The sequence below is a fragment of the Spermophilus citellus genome, assembly GCF_964194105.1.
Source record: "Spermophilus citellus genome assembly, chromosome: 2".
Classification (NCBI taxonomy): domain Eukaryota; kingdom Metazoa; phylum Chordata; class Mammalia; order Rodentia; family Sciuridae; genus Spermophilus; species Spermophilus citellus.
In genome coordinates this window covers 247,409,373-247,431,449 of record NC_138183.1, presented here as the reverse complement: position 1 = coordinate 247,431,449, position 22,077 = coordinate 247,409,373, and the positions used below count along the sequence as shown (strand labels likewise).

At 45.1% G+C, this 22,077-nt stretch overlaps 1 protein-coding gene across 5 annotated transcripts; it reads left to right on the top strand.

Annotated features, from left to right (window-relative positions):
- The first annotated feature begins 48 nt into the window (after positions 1-48).
- On the top strand, positions 49-20,105 carry GANAB (glucosidase II alpha subunit). Of its 5 annotated transcripts, none has more exons than XM_081281295.1 (25): positions 49-124; positions 4,466-4,570; positions 4,722-4,830; positions 5,058-5,185; positions 9,173-9,352; positions 9,818-9,883; positions 10,684-10,757; positions 10,930-11,013; positions 11,100-11,196; positions 11,912-12,092; positions 12,785-12,938; positions 13,155-13,390; positions 13,483-13,609; positions 13,714-13,793; positions 14,016-14,159; positions 14,291-14,387; positions 15,475-15,576; positions 15,758-16,001; positions 17,366-17,430; positions 17,615-17,691; positions 17,806-17,880; positions 18,045-18,158; positions 18,273-18,385; positions 18,536-18,636; positions 18,769-20,096. In XM_081281295.1, the coding sequence occupies exons 1-25, from the start codon at positions 87-89 to the stop codon at positions 18,876-18,878; spliced, it is 2,901 nt and encodes a 966-aa protein (XP_081137421.1). In that variant the 5' UTR covers positions 49-86; the 3' UTR covers positions 18,879-20,096. The 5 variants fall into 5 exon arrangements, with proteins under 5 accessions (XP_081137421.1, XP_081137423.1, XP_081137420.1 ...); XM_081281294.1 differs by having other exon boundaries at positions 50-124; positions 10,684-10,753; positions 10,926-11,013; positions 18,769-20,091; XM_081281297.1 differs by lacking the exon at positions 9,818-9,883 and having other exon boundaries at positions 18,769-20,093.
- The last annotated feature ends 1,972 nt before the right edge of the window (positions 20,106-22,077 follow it).

Sequence of the window (22,077 nt, the reverse complement as noted above, 5' to 3'; positions counted from 1 at the left end):
GCCGGAAGGGGTGGGTACTATGATACGTGTCTCAACGTGCGCAGGGGGTGGGGAAATTCGGGGTCAAAGAGCAAACCCGGCACAAGATGGCGGCGGTAGCGGCAGTGGCGGCGCGTAGGAGGCGGTGAGGAGCCGGGAACGCGGGGGCACGTCCGGACGCTCCTAGATAGCCCAAGCCCGTTATTGTTCTTTTCTGTTTGTCTCTCTATCATCCCTGGCCTTGCGACAGCCCTTTATCCTTCTGGAGGCGGGATACCTGCTTCTCCGCGGTAGATCCTCGCGTCGTTGGCAGCCCTTGCTTTGGGGGCTCTTAGCTTTCGCCCGGCGGCTCAAAAAGGTCGCAGCTATGTGCTCTGTTTGGCCTTGGCCGCTAGCAGTCGAAGTTCTGCCCTGGCGGCTCGCCACGGTCAGCGCCGCTGCCTTTTTCCTGCAGTGCGCAGGGCCGTCGGGGGAGGTAGAATGGGGGGAGGAGACACAGTCGGGCTTCAGGGAAAGCAGCCTGTTGTCCTACCTCTTGGCCGGGCAGGAAGCATCGTGGCCCGCAGTACATCCTGTATTATCCTTTTTGTCCCTCCTACTCCCAGCCCTGCCGTTGTCTGTCTTCACGTGGGCACCAGCCCTGGCTAATTCATCCCCACGATTGCTGGGCACGGCTGGGGCAGGATCCAGTAAGTTCATAATCTGTTTGGACGATGTTGCTCAAACACAACATGTAATCGAATAGTTTGGTCTGCTCTTTCGAGTTTATAATATCAAGAAGAAGAAGAAAAAAAGTTCTAAACACATCAGCTCCACAAAGTGTTTACCAGAACCTAACGGATAGTGAGGTTGAAGAGGCTGTATGTACTGCCCGCCTGCAGTAGTGAAGAAAAGGTGGATCATAAACTTCAGAAGCCTGTGATTTGAAACAGCAGGTGTAAATTGCCCTGCAGCTCATTTTTAACTTTGGCTTGTGAACACCTCTTGTTTGAGATGTCCAAGACATCCCTGAATCCTTAGGACCTTTCAACAGGTCATAGTTGAGAGGTCCTTTAGAAACCTTCTCCCTGTGGCATCTCTCCAAATCGATCATATAGACTGGAAATAGGGCTCTAGTTTGGGCTCCAACAGAGTATGTAATTCGCTGAACTGATGACTGCCGCTTTGGGCTACTAATATGCCTTTAGGTAGTCACCCTTTAGGACTTGGGCTGCATGTCTTGCTGTTGAGTTCTGGTAACATTTCTTCTGCTTGTTTTGCTTGTAATTATTTCTACTTGGCCTATTCACCAGTGCCTAGCATTTTCCTCAGTTTTTTTGACAGACCTGGTGTAGAGTGCTTGCCTTGCAAATTCTGACACTAGAGAGCTTACTGTGTCCTGTGATCTCCAATCTGGTAATTTTCTTCTTTTTTAACTTTGTGGTGCTGGGGTCCGAACTCAGGGCCTCTCACATGCTAGGCAAGTGCTGTATCACTGATCTACATCTCTAGTCCTCTGGTAATTTTGTTTGCCTTTAGCTTCCAAGCAGATACTGAGATTAATGCTACCCACAATGTGTATAGTAGGCCCTGCCTTTAGTTATGTTGTTATAAATGGCAGAGTTATATTGCTTAGAAGAAACCTGTGTCCTTCTGTCTCACCCTGCCCTCTTTGGAATACTTCCCAGAGAGTGTGCTTTGGACTGCTCTCATCAGAGTCATCCGGAGAGCATCTTGAATACTCAGGAGGCTGAGGCAGAAGGATTACAAGTTTGAGGCCAGCTTAGGCAACTTCGTGAGTCCCTGTCTCAAAAAGGACTGAGTAGGTAGTTCAGTGGGTTCAATTCTCAGTACTGGGGTGGGGAGGACATGTTTAAAACACACATATTAAAGTTTGGGGATGTGTTAGAGTGCTTGCCTGGCATGTACAAAGCCTTGAGTTTGATCCCCAGGACCACAAAAAATAAAAAAATAAAAAAGCACGTGTCCAAAGTTTGGTAATCTTTATTTAGTAAGCACTGCAGGTATGGGCTGGGGTTGTGGCTCGGTGGTAGAACACTTTCCTAGCACATTGTGAGGCACTAGGTTCAGCACCACATAAGAATAAATAAAATAAAGGCATTGTGTCCATCTACAACTAAAAAAAGTTTAAAAAAAAAAAGCACTGCATATGTTTCTTAACTCTAAAGTTTGAGAAATTCTCAAATTTTAGTGTTTTCTCTGAATAGATGAATATATCCTTCAAATAACTTAATTTAAACAAATCTGCTAGTCCTCTGTCTTTCACTTAAGCATATTGAGAACCTTGAGGTGATAGTCCTCATTGAGACAGGCCTTCCTTGAGACAATTCATCCTACCTGTGATTAATGTGTTGTAGTATGCACTATGTTGAAGTACATAAGCCCCAGAGTCAGGCAGAACTGGGTTCAGTCTAGTAGCTGGGGACTGTAGGAGCATGCCATCGCTTCAGTCAGGGACCTTTTAAAAAACTGATGCCCAGCTGGGCATGGTGGCACACGCTAGTAATCCTAGGGGTTGGGGAGACTGAGATAGGAAGATCATGAGTTCAAAACCAGCTTCAGCAAAAGCGAGACGCTAATCAATTCAGTGAGACCCTGTCTCTAAATAAAATACAAAATAGGGCTGGGGAGTTGGCTCAGTGGTCAAGTGCCCCTGGGTTGAATCCCCAGTATCAAAAACAAAACAAAACCTGATGCCCAGATGTAGTAGCTTGTGCTTGTGCTGCTGGTGGCTGGGGAGGCTGAAGTAGGAGGATTGCAAGTTTGAGGCCAGCTTCAGTGACTTAGTGAGGCCTTAAGCAACTGAGTGAGACCCTGTCTAAAATAAATAAGAGCTGAGGATGTAGCTCAGTGAGCATTCCTGGGTTCATCCTCAGTAACAACAACAACAAAAAATTGAACTGTATTCAGATTTAGTAATGAGAGCAAAGGGGGGGTACATCCATACTTCATTTTTTTTTCCTTCCCATTATATTTTTCTTCTAATCCCTGTGCCTTGTGCAGAAAAGGAGCTTGCTATGTTCTCAGAACTGTCAGAACTCTAGTGTAGCTCAGAGCAAAGTGATAAAAGGGGAAACTGAAAAGAAAGATGAAGTTGGAGAGGGAGGCAAGGGTTATAAAACTTAGGTCCTGTATGAAATTTGGAAAATAGACAAATTGATGGCTCAGGCCCCACTCCAAGCAAAATATATAATAATCTCTGAGGATGAGACCAGGATTTTGATACTTTAAAAACTATAGGCCAATTGAAAGCTTGGATACAAAGTAACCAGTCCCGGAGAGTACATTAGGACTTGATACTGTTTTACCTTCTCTTAAGCCTTAGGTAGTGATAGTGGTGATTTGTTTTTTGGGGTACTGGGGATTGAACCCAGAGATGCTTTACCACTGAGGTACTTCCACAGACCGTTTTATTTTTTATTTGTAGACAGAGTCTCACTAAATCCCCAAGATCCTCCCTAAGTTGCTGAGAGTGGTCTTGAACTTGGAATCCTCCTGCCTTAGGCTCCTGAGTGGCTTAGATTACATATTTTAAAGATGTAAAAATAGAGATTAGAGGAACAGGATGCCTAGGGTGCTAGAGAAGTTAGGACCCTAGGAATTGTGACCAGTAGTCTAGCTAAGAAGATACCTTTAAACCTTTTTCCTTCTGTTTTTTTACGTTTTACTTTATCTTCCCCCTTTGTGTGTGTGTGTGTGTGTGTGTGTGTGTGTGTGTGTGTAAGGGGAGCACTAGGGATTGAACTTGCTAGGCAAGTGCGTTACCACTGAGCCACATCCATAGGCCTCATTTTTCATTTTTTTATTTTATAGGTTCACCTGATGCTTTGCCCATGAAAGGCATAGCTTGGCCAGGCACGGTGGTGCACACCTATAATCCCAGGCTGAGGCAGGAGGACCACGAATTCAGAGCAAACCTTAGCAATTTAGTAAGACACTAAGCAATTCAGTGGAGACTCTTGTCTCTAAACAAAATATTTAAAAATAAATAAATGGGCCAGGGATGTGGCTCAGTGGATTCAGTCCTCAGTACTAAAAAATAGAAAGGTGTAGCTTGCTTTGCTTCTGTAATTCACACTCCTTACCACTATTTCCTCTGGGACTGGTTATTACTCTTTCCTTCCAGGAGAGGCTGATGTAACCAGAGGCAATAACAGGGCTTCTCAAGGCCAAAGATGCTCTCTGCTCACTTTCTCTGCCTTTATTTATTTTATTTGTGGTACAGGGGATTGTGTATGGTAGGGAAGCACTGTACCACTGAACTGCATCCTTAGCTCGTCCTCTAGCTTTTGAAGACAGGGTTTTGGTGTGTCATCTCCCCAGGCCTGACCCTTTACCCTGTATTCACTCTGTCTTCTTTCCTATTTAATATGATTCTATCCTTCTCCCCACTTCCAAAGCTGTCTTTCTAAAGCTGTGACAGGAAGGTGGGGGCCTTTCGTGACTCTCAGGTTGATTGTGCCCTCTTTATCCTTTTTCTCCCTAGGTCTTGGGCAGGTTTGGCACTTGCATGTTTAGGAGTCTGCCTGGGGATTACCTTTGCTGTGGATAGAAGCAACTTTAAGACCTGTGAAGAGAGTTCCTTCTGCAAGTATGTCATTTCTGAGAGGGTGGATTGGAAAGTAGTGTGATGTGAGAAGTGTCTATGGCAGATGGGTAGCCTAAGGACACTGTAGGTGATAAAGGTGCCTAGAACATTGGGGTGCCCTCCCACCTTACTTCTCAACCGTTGCATTTGGCAGGCGGCAACGAAGTATACGGCCAGGCCTCTCTCCTTACCGTGCCTTGCTAGAAACTCTGCAGCTTGGTCCTGATGACCTTACAGTCCATCTGATCCACGAGGTCACTAAGGTCAGGCAACACAAGGAAGATTTGTGGGGAAATGGCTATGGGGTAATTGGGGAGGGAGAAACTTGGAGCCAGCTTCCTGTGTTGGCCAAATCTTGGGACTTTTACTTGGTGAAGAAATCCGATCTCAGGCCCCTTAGGCAAAGGGCTCCTAGGAGGGCCTGGGTCTATAGGACTTTGTATGATATAGCCCCTCCCCCTTCTCCAGATCCAAACCTCTTTCCCCTTAGGTATTGCTGGTGCTGGAGCTCCAAGGGCTTCAAAAGAACATGACTCGGATTAGGATTGATGAGCTGGAGCCCCATCGTCTCCGTTACCGTGTTCCAGATGTTTTGGTGGCTGATCCTCCCACGGCCCGGTAAGTTTTTCCTGAGAAACATCAGCCTCTTTTGTTGTTTATTGGTAGTACTGGGGATGAAACCTAGGACTTTGTGTATGCTACGGAAGTACTCTATCACTGAGTACATTCCTAACCTAACATATTTGTTGTTTTACTTATTTGTTTCCACTCTTTTTTTTTTTTTTTTTTTTTGTCTTTCAGTACTGGGAATTGAACCCAGGGCACTCTACCACTGAGCTACATTCCTAGCCCATTCAATTTTATATAATTTTATTTTTTACTTTTAAAAATATTTATTTTTTAATTGTAGTTGGACACAATACCTTTATTTTATTTATTCATTTTTATGTGGTGTTGAGGATCGAACCCAGGACCTTGCACTTGCTAGGCAAGGGCTCTACCTCTGAGCTACAACCCCAGCCCTTATTATTTTATTTTTTTGAGACAGGATCTCACTTATTTTGGAGGCTGGCTTCAAACTTGTGATCCTTCTGGCTCAGCCTTCTGAGTAGCTGGTATTACAGGCATGTGCCACCTCCCCCCCTGCTCTCTTTAATTCTTTTTTTTTTTTTTAAGAGAGAATTTTTTAATATTTTATTTTTTAGTTTTTGGCGGACACAACATCTTTGTATGTGGTGCTGAGGATCGAACCCGGGCCGCACGCATGCCAGGCGAGCGTACTACCACTTGAGCCACATCCCCAGCCCCCTCTTTTATTCTTTATCTTCATTCATTCAGCAAAAGGTATTGCTCCCTCTTCTGTGGCTGGCCTGGGCTAGGTGTGGTGTCACAAGAAAAAATAAACAAAGCACAGATCTTACTCTAGTAATGTGCTATTTCTCTGGTTAGTTCATTGGTCTGTCCCTCTTTGCTCTCCCTTTCTTCCTTCCTTTTCCTTGTTTTCTTCAGCTATTCAGAATAGCATTACTCAATTTGAGTACTTCATTTAGAAAATACTATAATATGGGCTAGGGCTGTAGCTCAGTGGCAAAGCGCTTGCCTAGCATGTGTGAGGCACTTGATTCTTAGCACCACATTAAAAAAATAAAAGACATTCTGTTCATCTACAACTACAAAAAAATTAAAAAGTAAAAGAAAATACTATAATAAACTCTTCACCTCGTAAACTGTATAAACTCTCCACCCAACCTAATCAGATTCTTAACCATCCTATACTGTTAACTCTCTTCCAAAGGTTGATGGTTATTCTGAAGTTTATTATTCCCTTGTTTTTGTTCTTATATTACATGTATACATACATACATACATACCTACATATGCCTGAGCAGTAAATTATGTGATTTTGAGTGTTATAGAAAAACATCTTAGAGGTTTTGTGATGATGTTTCTCTGAGATTCCCTTTTTTCACATAACTTTAATTTTGTGGCATATAGGTCTAGTTCATTTTTACTGCTGTATTATGTTGTATGAATATATTTGGATTTATTTATTCATTTCTATGTGGATAGGTATTTGGGCTGTTTTCATTGTTTAACTGTCCAAAGTGTGGGTGTGAACATTATTGTACATATCTCTTGTTGTCCCTAGCAGGAGTTTCTCTTTGATTTATAGATCAGGAGAGGAACTGCAGAATTGTATAGTTTGGAAATGATCAACTTCCAAAGATAAAACCAAAGCAGTTTGTTTAATAATTCACATTTCCACCAACAATTTGTAAGTGGCCTCACTAATCTATGTCTTCTCCAACACTTGGTAGGAATGGATTTAATTTTCATCCGTAAAATAGGTGTATAAAATTCTATTATGTAGTGGGCTTGACTTGGTTGTCTTTCCCAGTTTATTAATGAAATCGTGTATCTCTTCATATATTTGTCATTCTGGCTTAGTATTCTGTGAGGTGATAGTTTACAACTTTTGCTCATTAAACTTGAGGGTTGGAAATGTAGCTCAATGTTTGAGCATTGCCTAGCATGTGCAAAGACCTAAGTTCAATCTCCAGAACCACAAAAACAAAACAAAACAAAAAAAAAAACTTGAGATGGGCATGATAGTGCATGTTAGTAATAACAGCTACTCAGGAGGCCAAGGTAGGAGGATCACAAATTTCAGGCTATTGTATTTCCATATTCCCTGTACTTAGTTTACTTTAATTATTAATTATTGTTAATATTGTTCATAATATTTGTCCAATTATTTGCCCTAATAATTGTTAATATTATTGTGGTTCATTTATCATACCTAATGAATTGGTAGTGATGCATTTTTTTAAGTATTTATTTTGTAGTTATAGATGAACACAATGTCTTTATTTTATTTTTATTTGGTGCTAAGGATCGAACCCAGTGCCTCACGCGTCGTAGGCGAGTGCTCTACCTTTGAGCCACAACCCCAGCCCAATAATGCATTATTGGTCTGTCCCTGTATATACAATATATACAAAACCTATATTGTATGTAGATTTTCTTAGTTTCTACCTAGTGTCCTTTTCCATTGATTCTATGTGACATTTAGTTGTCATATCTCCTTAGGCTGCTCTGGACTGAGATAACTTCTCAAACTTTCCTTGTTCTTGATAACCTCTAAAAGGTGTTGTTTGTTTTGTTTGTCGTACTGGGGAATGAGTCCAGAACCTTAAACCTGCTGATCAAATGTTTTGCCACGGAGCTACATGCCTATCCCTTTTTGGCTTTATTTTGAGGGTCTTGCTAAGTTATTCAATCTGGCCTTGAATTTGAGATCCTTTTGCCTCAGACTCCCAAGTAGCTGGGAATACAGGTGTGTACCACCAACTCCACTTGTTTAAGTGGGTTGTTTTGGTTTATTTGTTTGTTTGTTTTGATATCAGGGTTCCAGGGATTGAACCCAGGGGTTCTGAACCACTGTGCCACATCCCTATTTATATACATATGTATTTATTTATTTATTGCCAGGGATTGAACCCAGGAGCACTTAATCACTGAGTTGCATATCCAGCCCTTTTTATTTTTTTTATTTTGAGACAGGTCTCACTTAGTTACTTAGGGCCTTACTAAGTTGTTGAGGCTGGCGTTGACTTTGAGATCCTCCTGCCTCAGCCATTGGGATTACAAGTGTGTGCCACCATACCTGGCTGTAGGTGGATTAATAAGTAGAAATTCCTAATGTTAATGTTCTTAAAATGTTTCAGTCTTTTTACCTTCTGGTCTTAGCACATTATGCCTTGTGTTTTAATATCTCAACCCAGCATGGGATTATGCACCTGTAATCCCAGCTACTCAGCAGACAGAGGCAGGAGGATTACTTGAACCCAGGTGTTCAAGGTCAGCCTGGGCATCATAATAAGACTCTGTCTCAAAAAAATAAATAAAAGAAAGATGGGGCAGGGGATGTGGCTCAAGCGGTAGCGCACTCGCCTGGCATGCGTGCGGCCCGGGTTCGATCCTCAGCACCACATACCAACAAAGATGTTGTGTCCGCTGAAAACTAAAAAATGAATATTTAAAAAAAAATTCTCTCTCTCTCTCTTAAAAAAAATAAATAAAAGAAAGAAAAAGTAATCCCTGTCTACCTCAAGGTCAAAAAAATTTTTGTTTATATTTTCTAAAGCTTATTAAATTTTAAGTGATGAGACTTAGGATACTCAGTGGTAGAGCCCTTGCCTAGCATATGCTAGGGCTTGGGTTCAATCTCCAATACCAAAAAAAAAAAAAATTGTTTTCAATCCATAATCTTTCTGAAGTTTATATTTGTATCTGGAACAAGGTAAGAATGTGTTAAGCTGGGCACAGTGGTACAAGTGTTTTTTTGTTTTTGTTTTCTATATGTAAAATTAATTTTTTTCTTCTCCTTTCCTTACTGATCTGCCATTGCCTCCTTGTTACATTTCAGAGTTTTAAGAATACTTGAGTTTATTTCCTGGCTCTTTATTTGGTTCTTTAAATCTGTTTGTCTGTCCCGGCATTATTATCCCACTGCCTATAGCTTTTAGCAGGTCCTTTCTTGAAGTGTTAGGACTTCTCTTGCCCCTTTGTATTTGCTTATATCCCCTTTGATCTCTTTCCCAGGCTTTCTGTATCTGGCCGTGATGACAATAGTGTGGAGCTGACAGTGGCTGAGGGACCCTACAAAATCATCTTAACAGCACGGCCGTTCCGCCTTGACCTGCTAGAGGACCGTAGCCTTCTGCTCAGTGTCAATGCCCGAGGACTCCTGGAGTTTGAGCACCAGAGGGCCCGCAGGGTCCCGTGAGTGCAGGGGTTGGGACTGCAGGGAATCGCCTACTGTGAAAGAGCCTAGGGATTTTTGTGGGATCTGGCACTGGGTTCCTGGGAGGAGATTGGATGGCAGGATAGCCAGATAGGGGCTGGGGGCTGGGAGAACTTATCAAGAAGTGTAGGAATCAGACCTGGGTTGTAGTTTTCTCCATTTCCTGTATAGACCAGGAGCCAGTCACTTTTGTCCCTGAGCTGAACCTTGGGCACCTCCTCTGGGAGGCCTGCCTGGGTCTGCCTCTCCCTCTTCCCCTTCTCACATCATCACATTTCCCAAGTTTATTTTCTTCCTTTTTATTTATTTATTTATTTATTTTGATTTCTTTTTTTCCCCCCATCTCTGAAAGTTTGTCGACTGAAACTCACTTTTATGTTTCTGTTTTTGTGTTGGTTTTGTGCCTCCTTTTCCCTTTCCCTACTCATCTCCTCCTGCCCCAGTTTCTCGGATAAAGTTAGTCTCACGCTCGGTAGCATATGGGATAAGATCAAGAACCTTTTCTCTAGGTAAATCCATGGCCACTGGTACTGTATCTGTTCCTCTGCCCTTTCCCACCCTTCACTCTGACCCTTTGGGGAAGATGCCCCCAAACCTTTCTATGCCCTGCCCTTCACCCAACCCCATTTCCCCATGATGTGGTATTTGGGCCCCTGTTCCCTATTCCCTGGCTGCCCGCCCACCCCCCGCCCCGGAGAAAGAAGTACTGGAAGTTCTTAAGGAATGTAGGGAGCTTATTGCTTTGCCAAGGGGTGGAGGGATGCTGCCTAGGATTCCTGACTTTTATTTGAGATGTAGCTGGGATTTTGTGCAGAGCTGCTTTCTAGATGCCCTTGAGAACATTGTTTGGTAAAAACCTCTGGAAGTCCCTCTAAGTATTTGGAGAGGCTTGCTGTGGTCTGACCCACTTTTCTTTGCAAAACCCTGTGTCAGGCCAGGAGCCTAAGCTGCATTGAGGGCATCTGGGCCAGTCTCTCAATAGAGGCAGCAGAGCTGGGACTAACATTCAGAATATAGGCTCCTAAGTCACCCTGCCTGTCTCTTCTGGGATGCTCTAAGAGGCTGGTGATTTGGGCCCATGTGTGGAAGACACCTCTTGGTAGCATTTATTCATTTCCCTTTCTCGGTTCTTTCTCCATCCTTCGAAAACGTACTTGCTCACTGGGGTCCCTCTCCAAGCTTTACATTCAGTCCCTTCCTCCAATTCATTCCTTTGGACCCTTGGCTCTCTATTCCCCTACCCCTCCTTCCACTAGCCCCTCGTCCCTGCCCCCTCTGGATTGGAGCAGACAGCTCTCCTACCTTCCAGGCAAGGATCAAAAGACCCCGCTGAGGGCGATGGGGCCCAGCCCAAGGAAACGCCTGGGGATGGTGACGAGGCAAGTTGGAGTGGGTGCGTGGTTGGATGATAGGGCTGGCTGGGAGGCTGGAGGGGGAAGGCCCACAAGAAACTTGAGTTTAGTCTCACCATCATGGATGGGATCTAGAAAACAAGTTGGGTAAGAAAGAGCTGGTGTATGAATGGGTAGTGGTCCATTTTCCTTCTTACAGCCAGAGGATACTCAAGGGAAGGCAGAGAAAGATGAGCCAGGAGCCTGGGAGGAGACATTCAAAACTCATTCTGACAGCAAGCCATATGGTGAGGGGCTGGGAGAGACCTGGGCAGGGGTGCAGGGAGTCCTTGCCAAGCAAAAGCTATAGAGCTCAGCCTTTCTTTTCTTCCAGGCCCTACTTCTGTGGGTTTGGACTTCTCTCTGCCAGGCATGGAGCATGTGTATGGAATCCCTGAGCATGCAGACAACTTGAGGCTGAAGGTCACTGAGTGAGTCCCATGCTGATGTCTGCGTGTGGGAGGAGCCAGGCATGTTGGTGCACACCTGTAACCCCAGCTAGTTCAGAGGCCTAGGCAGAAGGATGGCAAATTTGAGGCCAGCCTGGGCAACTTAGTGAGACCCTGTCTCAAAATAAAAAATAAAAACTGGGATATTAGGCACAGTGGAATACACCTGTAATTCTAGCAGTTTAGGAGTCTGAGGCAGGAGGATTGCAAGTTCAAGGCCAGCGTCAGCAATTTAGTGAAGCCGTAAGCAATATGGTTAAGACCTAATCTCAAAATAAAAAATAAAGGAAGGGCTGGGGGATGTAGCTCAGTTATAAATTGCTTCTGGGTTAAATCCCCAGTTACCCTGTCCTCAATAAAAATGAAAAAATAAAATGGGGGTGGGGACTAGGGATGTAGCCTAGGGATAAAGTGTCCTTGGGTTCAATCCCCAGTAGTGCAAAGAAAAAAAAATGTGGGAGGAGGAAGGAGCAGAAGGAAGGAAGCCAGGGCTTTGAGAAATGTGCATGCAGGTGGATATTCCAGACAAACATGGATTTTATCCTGTGTCTGGGCCACCTTTGATATTTAGAAAATTATTCTTTTGGGAAAGGCCAGAGGAGCCTGTTTTCATCTTTCAGCTGTGTCTGTGGGATGGGGGTTGTGTGTGCTGTGGCCTGCAGCCAGTTGTTAGCCTGGTCTGTGTGTCTACCACCAGGGGTGGGGAACCGTATCGCCTGTACAACTTGGATGTGTTCCAGTATGAACTGGATAACCCAATGGCCCTGTATGGGTCTGTACCTGTGCTCCTTGCACACAACCCTCATCGAGATTTGGGCATCTTCTGGCTCAATGCTGCTGAGACCTGGGTTGATATATCTTCTAACACTGCAGGGAAGGTAAGAATGCAGGCAGGGAAGAGAGGAGGAGGGAGGGAGTCTGATGAACCTTAAAACAGGATTTGGGGAGCATGAGTATGGAGAGGCTGGTGGGGACTGGCTGAAAGAAGGTGCCTGGGCCTTCTGGGAAGCTTCTTGAGTTCCCTGGTCATTTCCAGATGACACATTTATGGCAAAGTCATGGCTGTCTCTGGACTAAGGGTTTCCACTTGTTATTAGTTCATTATGTGTTAGGCACTCTTCTAGGTGCTGGGGACATGTTCTTACCAGGCTTGAAAATGTCCTTACTCGGGCTGGGGATGTGGCTCAAAGCAGTAGCGCGCTTGCCTGGCATGTGTGCGGCCCGGGTTCGATCGTCAACACCACAAACAAAGATGTTGTGTCCACCGAAAGTTAAAAAAAATAATAAATATTAAAAATTCTCTCTCTCTCTCTCTTAAAAAAAAAAATGTCCTTACTTTCAGGGAGAAAGACATTTCAACTACTAACAAGGCAAGATGTGTTCAGGGGTGGTTAAGTGCTAATACTTAATGTGTGTGTGTGTGGGGGCGGGGGCAGGCTTGCTTTAGATATCTGCTCCAGGAAAGCCTCCTTGAGGAAGTGACATTTAATTTCATACCAAAGTGAGATATTAGGGGCCAGCTCTTATGACTCCAGAGAAAAATTGTTGCTTTTGTCTGGTGTTGCTGTAGACCCTGTTTGGGAAGATGCTAGACTATCTGCAGGGCTCTGGGGAGACCCCACAGACAGATGTTCGCTGGATGTCAGAGAGTGGCATCATTGATGTCTTCCTGCTACTTGGACCCTCGGTCTTTGACATTTTTCGGCAGTATGCTAGTCTCACAGGTGTGTGTAATGTTACCACTGTCATTTTTCTGCCCTTGTTTTCTTGACAGGGTTGATTCTGTAACTTTTCAAAAGTCCTGAGTCCCAGGCTGTTTCTGAACCTGCACCCTATAACCTTCCACAAGCTTATATCTTCATCAATTTCTGAGTGTCCTCTTTAACCCCAGTTTGGGGCCTGATCCCCATTGTGACCCCCACCCCTCAATGAACCCGCAGGAACCCAGGCATTGCCCCCGCTCTTCTCCCTCGGCTACCATCAGAGCCGCTGGAACTACCGGGATGAGGCTGATGTGCTAGAAGTGGATCAGGGTTTTGATGATCACAACCTGCCCTGTGATGTCATCTGGCTGGATATTGAACATGCTGATGGCAAGCGATACTTCACCTGGGACCCCAGCCGCTTCCCTCAGCCCCTCACCATGCTTGAGCACTTGGCCTCCAAGAGGCGGAAGGTAAGGGAACTGCAGCCATGATTGGTCTTCTCAGGGTAAGGCCGAGACTTGCTAGCTCTGGAGAACTCTGACCACCATCTTCCTTGTCCCAGCTGGTAGCCATTGTGGACCCCCACATCAAGGTAGACTCTGGATACCGAGTTCACGAAGAGCTGCGGAACCAGGGGCTGTACGTTAAAACTCGGGATGGCTCTGACTATGAGGGCTGGTGCTGGCCAGGTAGGCAGGCCAAGAGCTGAAGGAGAGGCATTTGGGAGGCCAGGGTTTTAGGAAGGTGGCTTTTTTTGCCCCTTGAGGGATTGAGAACCACCTTTACCTTCTAGGCTCAGCTGGTTACCCTGACTTTACTAATCCCGTGATGAGAGCCTGGTGGGCTAACATGTTCAGCTTTGACAATTATGAGGTAGGAAAGGCCACAATTCTTATTTATTTTCCCCACCCTGTCTCCCTGAGGTGTTTTTGCTTGCCAATTCTGCTTTCGCTGGTTGCCTGTAATGCATTGGGGGGCCTTGATGATCCCAGGAGAACCCTAAAAAATAGATCTTTCTAGATTCCAGGAGCTTTCTGCTCTGATACTCTGTCTTCTTTCTCTCCTTTGTCCACCCTTTTTTGCGTATATTCCCAGGGCTCAGCTCCCAACCTCTATGTCTGGAATGACATGAATGAACCATCTGTGTTCAATGGTCCTGAGGTTACCATGCTCAAGGATGCCCAGCATTATGGGGGCTGGGAGCACCGGGACATCCATAACATCTATGGCTTCTATGTGGTAAGGGGTGGAAAGGGGAGTTGGCGGAAAGAGGGAAGACAAGGCCCAGAGACTGAGGACCAGGCAGCTGCCAACAGATGAGAGATAGCTTTTACTTTTCGCTTCCCCTCTTCTCTATTCTCCCCACCCAGCACATGGCAACTGCTGATGGGTTAATACAGCGCTCCGGTGGCATAGAACGTCCCTTCGTCCTGAGCAGGGCTTTCTTCGCTGGCTCCCAGCGCTTTGGTAAGATTTGGAAGAAAGACCCAGGTGTGGTGGCACATACCTATAATAATCTCAGTGGCTCAGGAATCTGAGGCAGGAGAATCACAAGTTCAGAACCAGCCTTAGCAACTTAGCTAGGCCCTAAGCAACTGGGCTGGGGATGTGGCTCAGGGGTTAAGTTCCCAGGGTTTACTCCTTGGTACCAAATAAATAAATGAATAATGAAACAAACAAACTTGGAGAAGAGAGCCGTGGCAGAATGATGTGAAGGACCCCTGGCCTGGGCCTGGTTCTTGGCGAGCTGCACACTGTGTCTTCCCAGCTGTGCACTGTGAGGGGAGCCAGAGTAAGTGGGAAATTCAGTTCCTGTTCAAGTGTTCATTTTTTAAAAAACCAAAAAAAAAAAAAAATTTTTGTTTTTTTTTTTAAGACATGTTTATTTAGTTTCATAAAAAATATGGAATGCTTGGGCTGGGATTGTGGCTCAGCGGTAGAGCACTCGCCTAGCACGTGTGAGGCCCTGGGTTTGATCCTCAGCACCATATAAAAATACATAAATAAAATAAAGATATTGTATCCAACTACAGCTAAAAAATAAATATTTTTAAAAATATGGAATGCTTCACAAATTTGCGTGTCATCCTTGCGCAGGGGCCATGCTAATCATCTCTGTATCGTTCCACTTTTAGTATGTGTGTTGCCAAAGTGAGCACTAGAATTTTTATTTATCTATTTATTTATTTATTCATTTTGGTGGTTCTGGGGATTGAACCCAGGGCCTTGTGCATGTGAGGCAAGCATTCTACCAACTAAGTTACATCCCCAACCCCCTAGAAAAAATTTAAAAAAAAAAAAAAAGGACACAATACCTTTATTGATTGATTGGTTTTTATATGGTGCTGAGGATTCAACCCAGTGCCTCACACATACTAGGCAAATGCTGTACCACTGAGATACAGCCCCACCCTGTTTAAGTATTCCTGTGAACTCTGCATCTTCAGAGGATCCTGGGGCCCCAGAGCAGATGTGGCGGGTCAGAGATATCACCTGTATAGAATACTGAGCACCTTCTCTATGTTACAAGCTCCTTCCCTCTTGTCTTCCTCAGGAGCTGTGTGGACAGGGGACAACACTGCAGAGTGGGGTCACTTGAAGATCACTATCCCTATGTGTCTCAGCCTAGGGCTGGTGGGACTTTCCTTCTGTGGTGGTAAGAGGGGGAGGAATTTGGGGCCTTGGTTGGTGGCAGAGTGGCAAAATAGAGGGCACAAGACCTAGGCATGAGCAGAGAACTGAGAGTCTGGAGGGTGGAGAACGTTTGGGAAGCTTCTCAGACAACATCTCTCTTTTACCTTCTTTTTCTATTCTGCTCCTTCCCTCCCCTCTCTCAGCTGATGTGGGGGGATTCTTCAAGAATCCAGAACCAGAGCTGCTTGTACGCTGGTACCAGATGGGTGCCTATCAGCCATTCTTCCGGGCTCATGCCCACTTGGACACTGGGCGGCGAGAGCCATGGCTGTTGCCATCTCAGTACCAAGAGATAATCCGAGATGCCTTAGGCCAGCGATATTCTTTGCTGCCCTTCTGGTACACCCTCTTCTATCAGGCCCATCGTGAAGGGTTTCCTGTCATGAGGTGAGACACTCAGTTGGGTAGAGTGGACTGAGGTGGGTGGGAGACAGGGGTCCAGGTTGCATCTCAGGGCCTTTTTCTTCACTTAACACAACCTTGTAAAGGTTCTTCTGTGTCTTCCCCTCTGTACACTTTGAGGGGAGCCAGAGTGAGTGGGAAATTCAAGATCAAGAGTGAAGGGAAGATTATTGGGAATGAATAATATCAATAAATTCCCAAGAATGGCAAGGTCTTGCTGGGCACAGTGGCACAGGCCTGTAATCCCAGTGGCTCAGGAGGCTGAGGCAGGAGGATCTCGAGTTCAAAGCCAGCCTCAGCAAAAGCATGGCACTAAGCAATTCAGTGAGATCTTGTCTTTAAATAAAATGCAAAATAGGGCTGGGAATGTGGCTAAGTGGTTGAGTGCCCCTGAGTTTGATCCCTGGTACCCCCCCAAAAAAAAAAAAAAATTCTAAAGTATAGTCATTTGTTTTAAAAAAAAAAAAAAGTATAGCCATTTGTGGTGTGGTGGCCTGTGCCTGTATTCCCAGTGGCTTGAGAGATGAGGCAGGAGAATTGCAAGTTCGAGGCCAACCTCAGCAATTAGTGAGGCTTTAATCAGCTTAGTGACAGCCTGTCTCAAAAAGTAGCTTGGAGGGCTGGAGATGTGGCTCAAGCGGTAGCACGCTCGCCTGGCATGCATGCAGCCCGGGTTCGATCCTCAGCACCACATACAAATAAAGGTGTTGTGTCCGCCGAAAACTAAAAAATAAATATTAAAATTCTCTCTCTAAAAAAAAAAAAAAATAGCTTGGAATGTGGTTCAGTGGTAATGCACTCCTGGATTTAATCCTCAGTATAAAAAAATATCTAGGGCTGGGGTTGTGGCTCAGTGGTAAAGCACTTGCCTCACATGTGTGAGGCACTGGGTTTGAACCTCAGCACCGCATAAAAAAATAAATAAGTTAAGTTTAAAAAAATGAGCCTTTAAAAAATATATATATCTTAAGTGGAAATGAGTTTGTTGTGTTTGAGGAATTAAAAAAAGCCAGTGAGCTTGGGTAGGGAACCAGAGGGAGAGGTAAGAGTTGAGGTTATAGAGGAAAATATGATCCGATTCTGAAGAACCCATTGATGTGCCAGGAGACCTCTGGAAAATTGCTATGCAGAATGGTTGGCAGAAGAGTGGAGGCAGGAAGGTGGGATAGAAGTTGAAATGAACAGACAAGGTGGGATTGCATAGTCGAGACCTGAACCCCACATGCACTGTCTGGTGCAAGCTCTTGGATCTTACCCCTGTGCTATTCTCATTGCCAGTTATTCGGGCAACATTGTTGACTTCTGTTTAATGGCAGGTGTCTTCCTTTCTTTTCTCGCTTACTTCCTAGGCCCCTGTGGGTGCAGTATCCTCAAGATGTGACCACCTTCAGCATAGATGATCAGTTCCTGCTTGGTGAGAAATGGGAAGACAAGAGTGTTGGATTGGGCTGTGGCTGAGAAGCACTTGTAGACCTATTTCTGCAGAGGCCCAGGGAGGGAGGAATGAGTGTGGCTATTAGTTAGCAGGGTGGTGCTTTGGTGTTCTGTGGCCTGAGAACGGATCCCCTCAGTGCCATGTTGATTCTGGTGTGTTTTAGGGGATGCCTTACTGGTTCACCCCGTGTCAGATGCTGGGGCCCATGGTGTGCAGGTCTATCTACCTGGCCAAGGGGAGGTAAGTTATGGAAGTACATGGTGGGGAAAGATGGTGAAGGCCAAAGAAAGCAAACAGGGTGGATGTCCCTGTGCATTGTGTGACCCAATATCTTATCTCTTCTATTACCCACAGGTGTGGTATGACACTCATAGCTACCAGAAGCATCATGGTCCCCAGACCCTCTACCTGCCTGTAACTCTAAGCAGTGTGAGTATGCCTGCTTAGTTGCTAGCTCTATCTGCTTATAAGTTTCCAGAAGGGATGACAACATGTGCTTTGTGGTTCAGTACTTGTGAGCACAGATGAACAAGAGTAAAAGATGCTGTGGGGTCTATGCGGGAGAGTTAAGACCAGCACTGCTTTTGCCCTAGATCCCTGTGTTCCAACGTGGAGGGACAATTGTGCCTCGATGGATGCGTGTGCGGCGTTCTTCAGACTGTATGAAAGATGACCCCATCACTCTCTTTGTCGCACTCAGCCTCCAGGTGAGTACGCACACGAAGAGTGACCTCAACCATCAGCTTGCCTTCCTAGTCCCTGGGGATGTTTCCCTTGCTCCCTCTTAACTCAGGTACTCACCTTGCCTACTTCCTGCTCAGGGTACGGCCCAAGGACAGCTCTTTCTAGATGATGGCCACACATTTAACTATCAGAATCGCCATGAGTTCCTGCTGCGTCATTTCTCGTTCTCTGACAACACACTTGTCTCCAGGTAGCTGGGTACCTTTTAGGGTTATGGGGAGCATCTTGGGGATGCCCATCGCTCACTGTGCTCTTTTCTCATCTCCTGACTTTGGTTGGGTTTCCTTTTTTCTGCTCTGACATTTTTCCCCTGGTGGGCATTTGTTTTTGTCACCTCCAGCTCAGCAGATCCCAAAAGCCACTTTGAGACACCAGTCTGGGTTGAGCGGGTGGTGATAATGGGGGCTGGAAAGCCGGCAGCAGTGGTGCTTCAGACAAAAGGTAAGTGACTAACCTGGCCCCAAGTTAGGGAAAGGGGAAGTGGAGGTGAGATGGGTGAGGTTGGGGATGGTGTCTGTCTGTAGGGAAGCAGCTCACTGCTGACCATGAAGCTTTTTCTTCTTCCTTCTCCAGGATCTCCTGAAAGCCGTCTATCCTTCCAGTATGACCCTGAGACCTCTGTGTTGATACTGCGCAAGCCTGGTGTCAATGTGTCATCTGACTGGAGTATTCATCTGCGATAACCAACGGGATATGTTCTGGGTTGAGGGGGGAAGGGTGTGGTGGTGGTGAGAGCTGCCCTTTCTTCTGCCTTGGAGTTTGACCCTCCCCAGACTTCAAAATTCTTATCCCAAGACCCAGATTCTGCTAACATCTGGACAGGATGAGAGGACTGTGCTTGGGCTCTGAATTCCTCTTGTGACCTCCTCACCTCTCCTGTTCTGTTGATTCCAAGTCTTTCCTTTCATCCCCCCAGCATCCTGTGGCTCTTCCTGGAGCACACTCACTTGCAAAGACTTGGGACCACAGGGTCCTTGCCTCCCTTTCCCTTTCCCTTCCTAAAGGGCCCTAAATTTCCCCTAGACTTCTCCATTCATGCCTCTTGTGTGTTAATGCCATTTCTTGGAAGAAGATGAGGACAGTGAACTTTAGGTTTAGGGTTCCTCTTCTTCTTCCCTTTCTCCCCCACCAAAATGCCCTCTCCTTTTATTTCTTCCTCCTGGTTCTACCCTGCCAGCTCTTCCCTTTCTCTGCCCCACTTCTACACTGGGACCACCCCTTATCTGATAAGGGATGAATGAATGGATCAAAGAAGTGAAGTTGCTGGAAAACATCCTTTTCCCTTTCATCCCAACCTTTTCCTCTCCCCAATTCCTTCTAGGGCTGCTGCATTTCTGGCAGGGGCAGTTCAACCTCCCCTGTCCCTTGAGGGGAAAATGTTTCCATGCCTCCTTGATTAAGACAGGATGGGCATTAAACTTCTTTTGCCCCCTTCTGGTCCCTTTGGGGCATTCAAAATGGAGAAATCAGTTGTGATTTCATTGAATCACGTCACCTATATTTATTGCTGGGAGAAGGCTGAGGGTGGGGGGAGATGATCATGTGTGCCCAAGGTTGGCCGGAGGCCCTGGGTAGGGGGGTTGGGGCAGAACTAACAGGGAACCAGGGGAAATATTTGTGGGAATTTTTTTTTACTTGGTCCCCAGCTGTGACAGGTTTTGATAAAAGGAGAAATAATAAAGGAATAAACCATAAATAACTTCTAGATGTCTGAATTCTAGTTGTGGCCTGAGCCACATACTCTAGGAGCCCAAGGGCCTGACATTTTCGTCTGATTTTAGCATAAGCCACCTGGTTTTCAGGAAAATGAGCAAGCACAAGCTGCCTTCATCTTGCTAGATAGCATGACTTTCACAGCAAAGCTGAGCAAGGCCATTGGGTTTTAGTAGGCCTGGTTAATGCTGTGATCAGAGCTAATGTCTCATGGATGGAAATAGCTATAAGGTCAGAAGTTCTCACATCAGAGGCTCTTTCTCTTTAGTTAAGAGCACTTTCATATGATTTTCCAACCTGGAGTGGTGGGCAACATCTGTAATCCCAGCTACTTGGAAGGCTGAGGCAGGAGGGTCTCAAATTTAAGGCCTAAGCAATTTAGGGAGAACTTACCTCAAAAAAGTAAAGGGCTACTGCACAAAACTCAAAGTAGATCAAGGGCCTAGGGATTAGACCAGAGATTGCACTTAATAGAAGAAAAAGCAGGCCCAAGTCTTCATCATATCAGCTTAGGACCTGACTTCCTTAACAAAATACTCCTAAAGCACAAGAAATAAAATCAAGAATTAATAAATAGGATGGATTCCAGCTAAAACGTGTTGCAGCAAAGGAAACAATGTGAAGAGAGAACCAACAGAATGGGAGAAAATCTTTTTACCACATGCACATCAGATAGAGCACTGATCTCCAGGGTATATAAAGAACTCCAAAAACTTAACATCAAAAGTACTAATCATCAATAAATGGTCTAAGGAGATGAGCAGATACTTAACCAAAGATATATTAATCAACAAATATACAAAAAAATGCTCAATATCTAGCAATTAAGAGAAATGCAAATCAAGACAGATTTCATCTCCAGTCAGAATGGCAATCATCAAGGATTCAAGCAACAATAAGTGCTGGTGATGATGTGGGGGAAAAGATACACTGATTCATCGCTGGTGGGATTGTAAAATGGTACACATGGAGATTCCTTAGAAAACTTTGGAATCATTTGACCCATTGACCCAGCTGTCTCACTCCTGTCTATACCCAAAGGACTTAAAATCGGCATATTACAGTGGCACAGCCATTTCAATGTTTATGGCGGCTCCATTCATAATAGCTAAACTGTGGAACCAACCTACATGCCCTTCAATAGATGAATGGATAAAGAAACTGTGATGTATATATACACAATGGAATATTACTCAGCCTTTAAGAAGAATGAAATTATGGCATTTACAGGTAAATGGATGGAGTTGAAGAATATGCTAAGTGAAGTAAGCCAATCCCCCAAAACCAAAGGCCAAATGTTTTCTTTGATAAGTGGATGCTGATCCATAATGGGGAGTGGAATGTAAGGGAATGGGGAGGGCAAGGGAAGAATGGAGGAACTTTGGATTGGACAGAGGGGAGGGAGTAGATGGGGTGTGGGGGGAGATGGTGGAATGAGTTGGACATTATTACTCTTTGGGTATGCTTGCATGAATGGTGTGACTACATCATGTACAACCAGAGAAGTGAAAAGTTGGGCTCCATTTGTGTAAAAAAAAAAGTTAAAAAAAAAAAAAAGTGAAGGGCTAGGGATGCAGCTTACTGGTAGAGCACCTCTGGGTTCAATCCCCAGTACTACTAAGTCTCCCATTGTTGGAGGGGCAGTAGACATGTAGCCCAATGTATGGCACTTACCTGCCTAACGTGTAAAACTGTGAGTTCAATCCCTAGCACTGCAAAGCAGACTATTAAGATCAAGATCCCATAGTCTCAACTACTATGGAGGTTTAAGTGGTAGGTGTGCTTGAGCCCAGGAATTCACTCTGTGCAATATAGCCAGACCCTGTTTCAAAGACTAGGGCTTGGGGATTGGCTCAGTACTAAAACACTTCGTTAGTATGTCTGAGGCTCTGGGTTCAATTTCCATGTGCCCTAAAATGGGGGGAGATAACATTGGGGTTTGGGGGGGAGAGAGAGAGAGAGAGATTTGATTTTATTTTTAAAAATGTGTTATTTTTTGCTGTACTGGGGATTAAACCCAGAAGTGCTCTACCACTGAGCTACACCCCAAGCTCTTCTCATATTTTTATTTTGAGACAGGGTTTTTGCTAAATTCCTCAGGCTGTCCACCAACTTGCCACCATCCTGCTTCAGCCTCCCGAGGAGCTAGGATTACAGACCTGGGCTGCT

Coding starts and splice junctions, on each gene's coding strand:
- GANAB (XM_081281295.1), top strand. CDS start 87: ATGGCGGCGGTAGCGGCAGTGGCGGCGCGTAGGAGGCG. Junction 4,831..5,057: donor TGATCCACGAGGTCACTAAG/GTCAGGCAACAC, acceptor CTTTCCCCTTAG/GTATTGCTGGTGCTGGAGCT. Junction 14,160..14,290: donor ACATCTATGGCTTCTATGTG/GTAAGGGGTGGA, acceptor CTCCCCACCCAG/CACATGGCAACTGCTGATGG.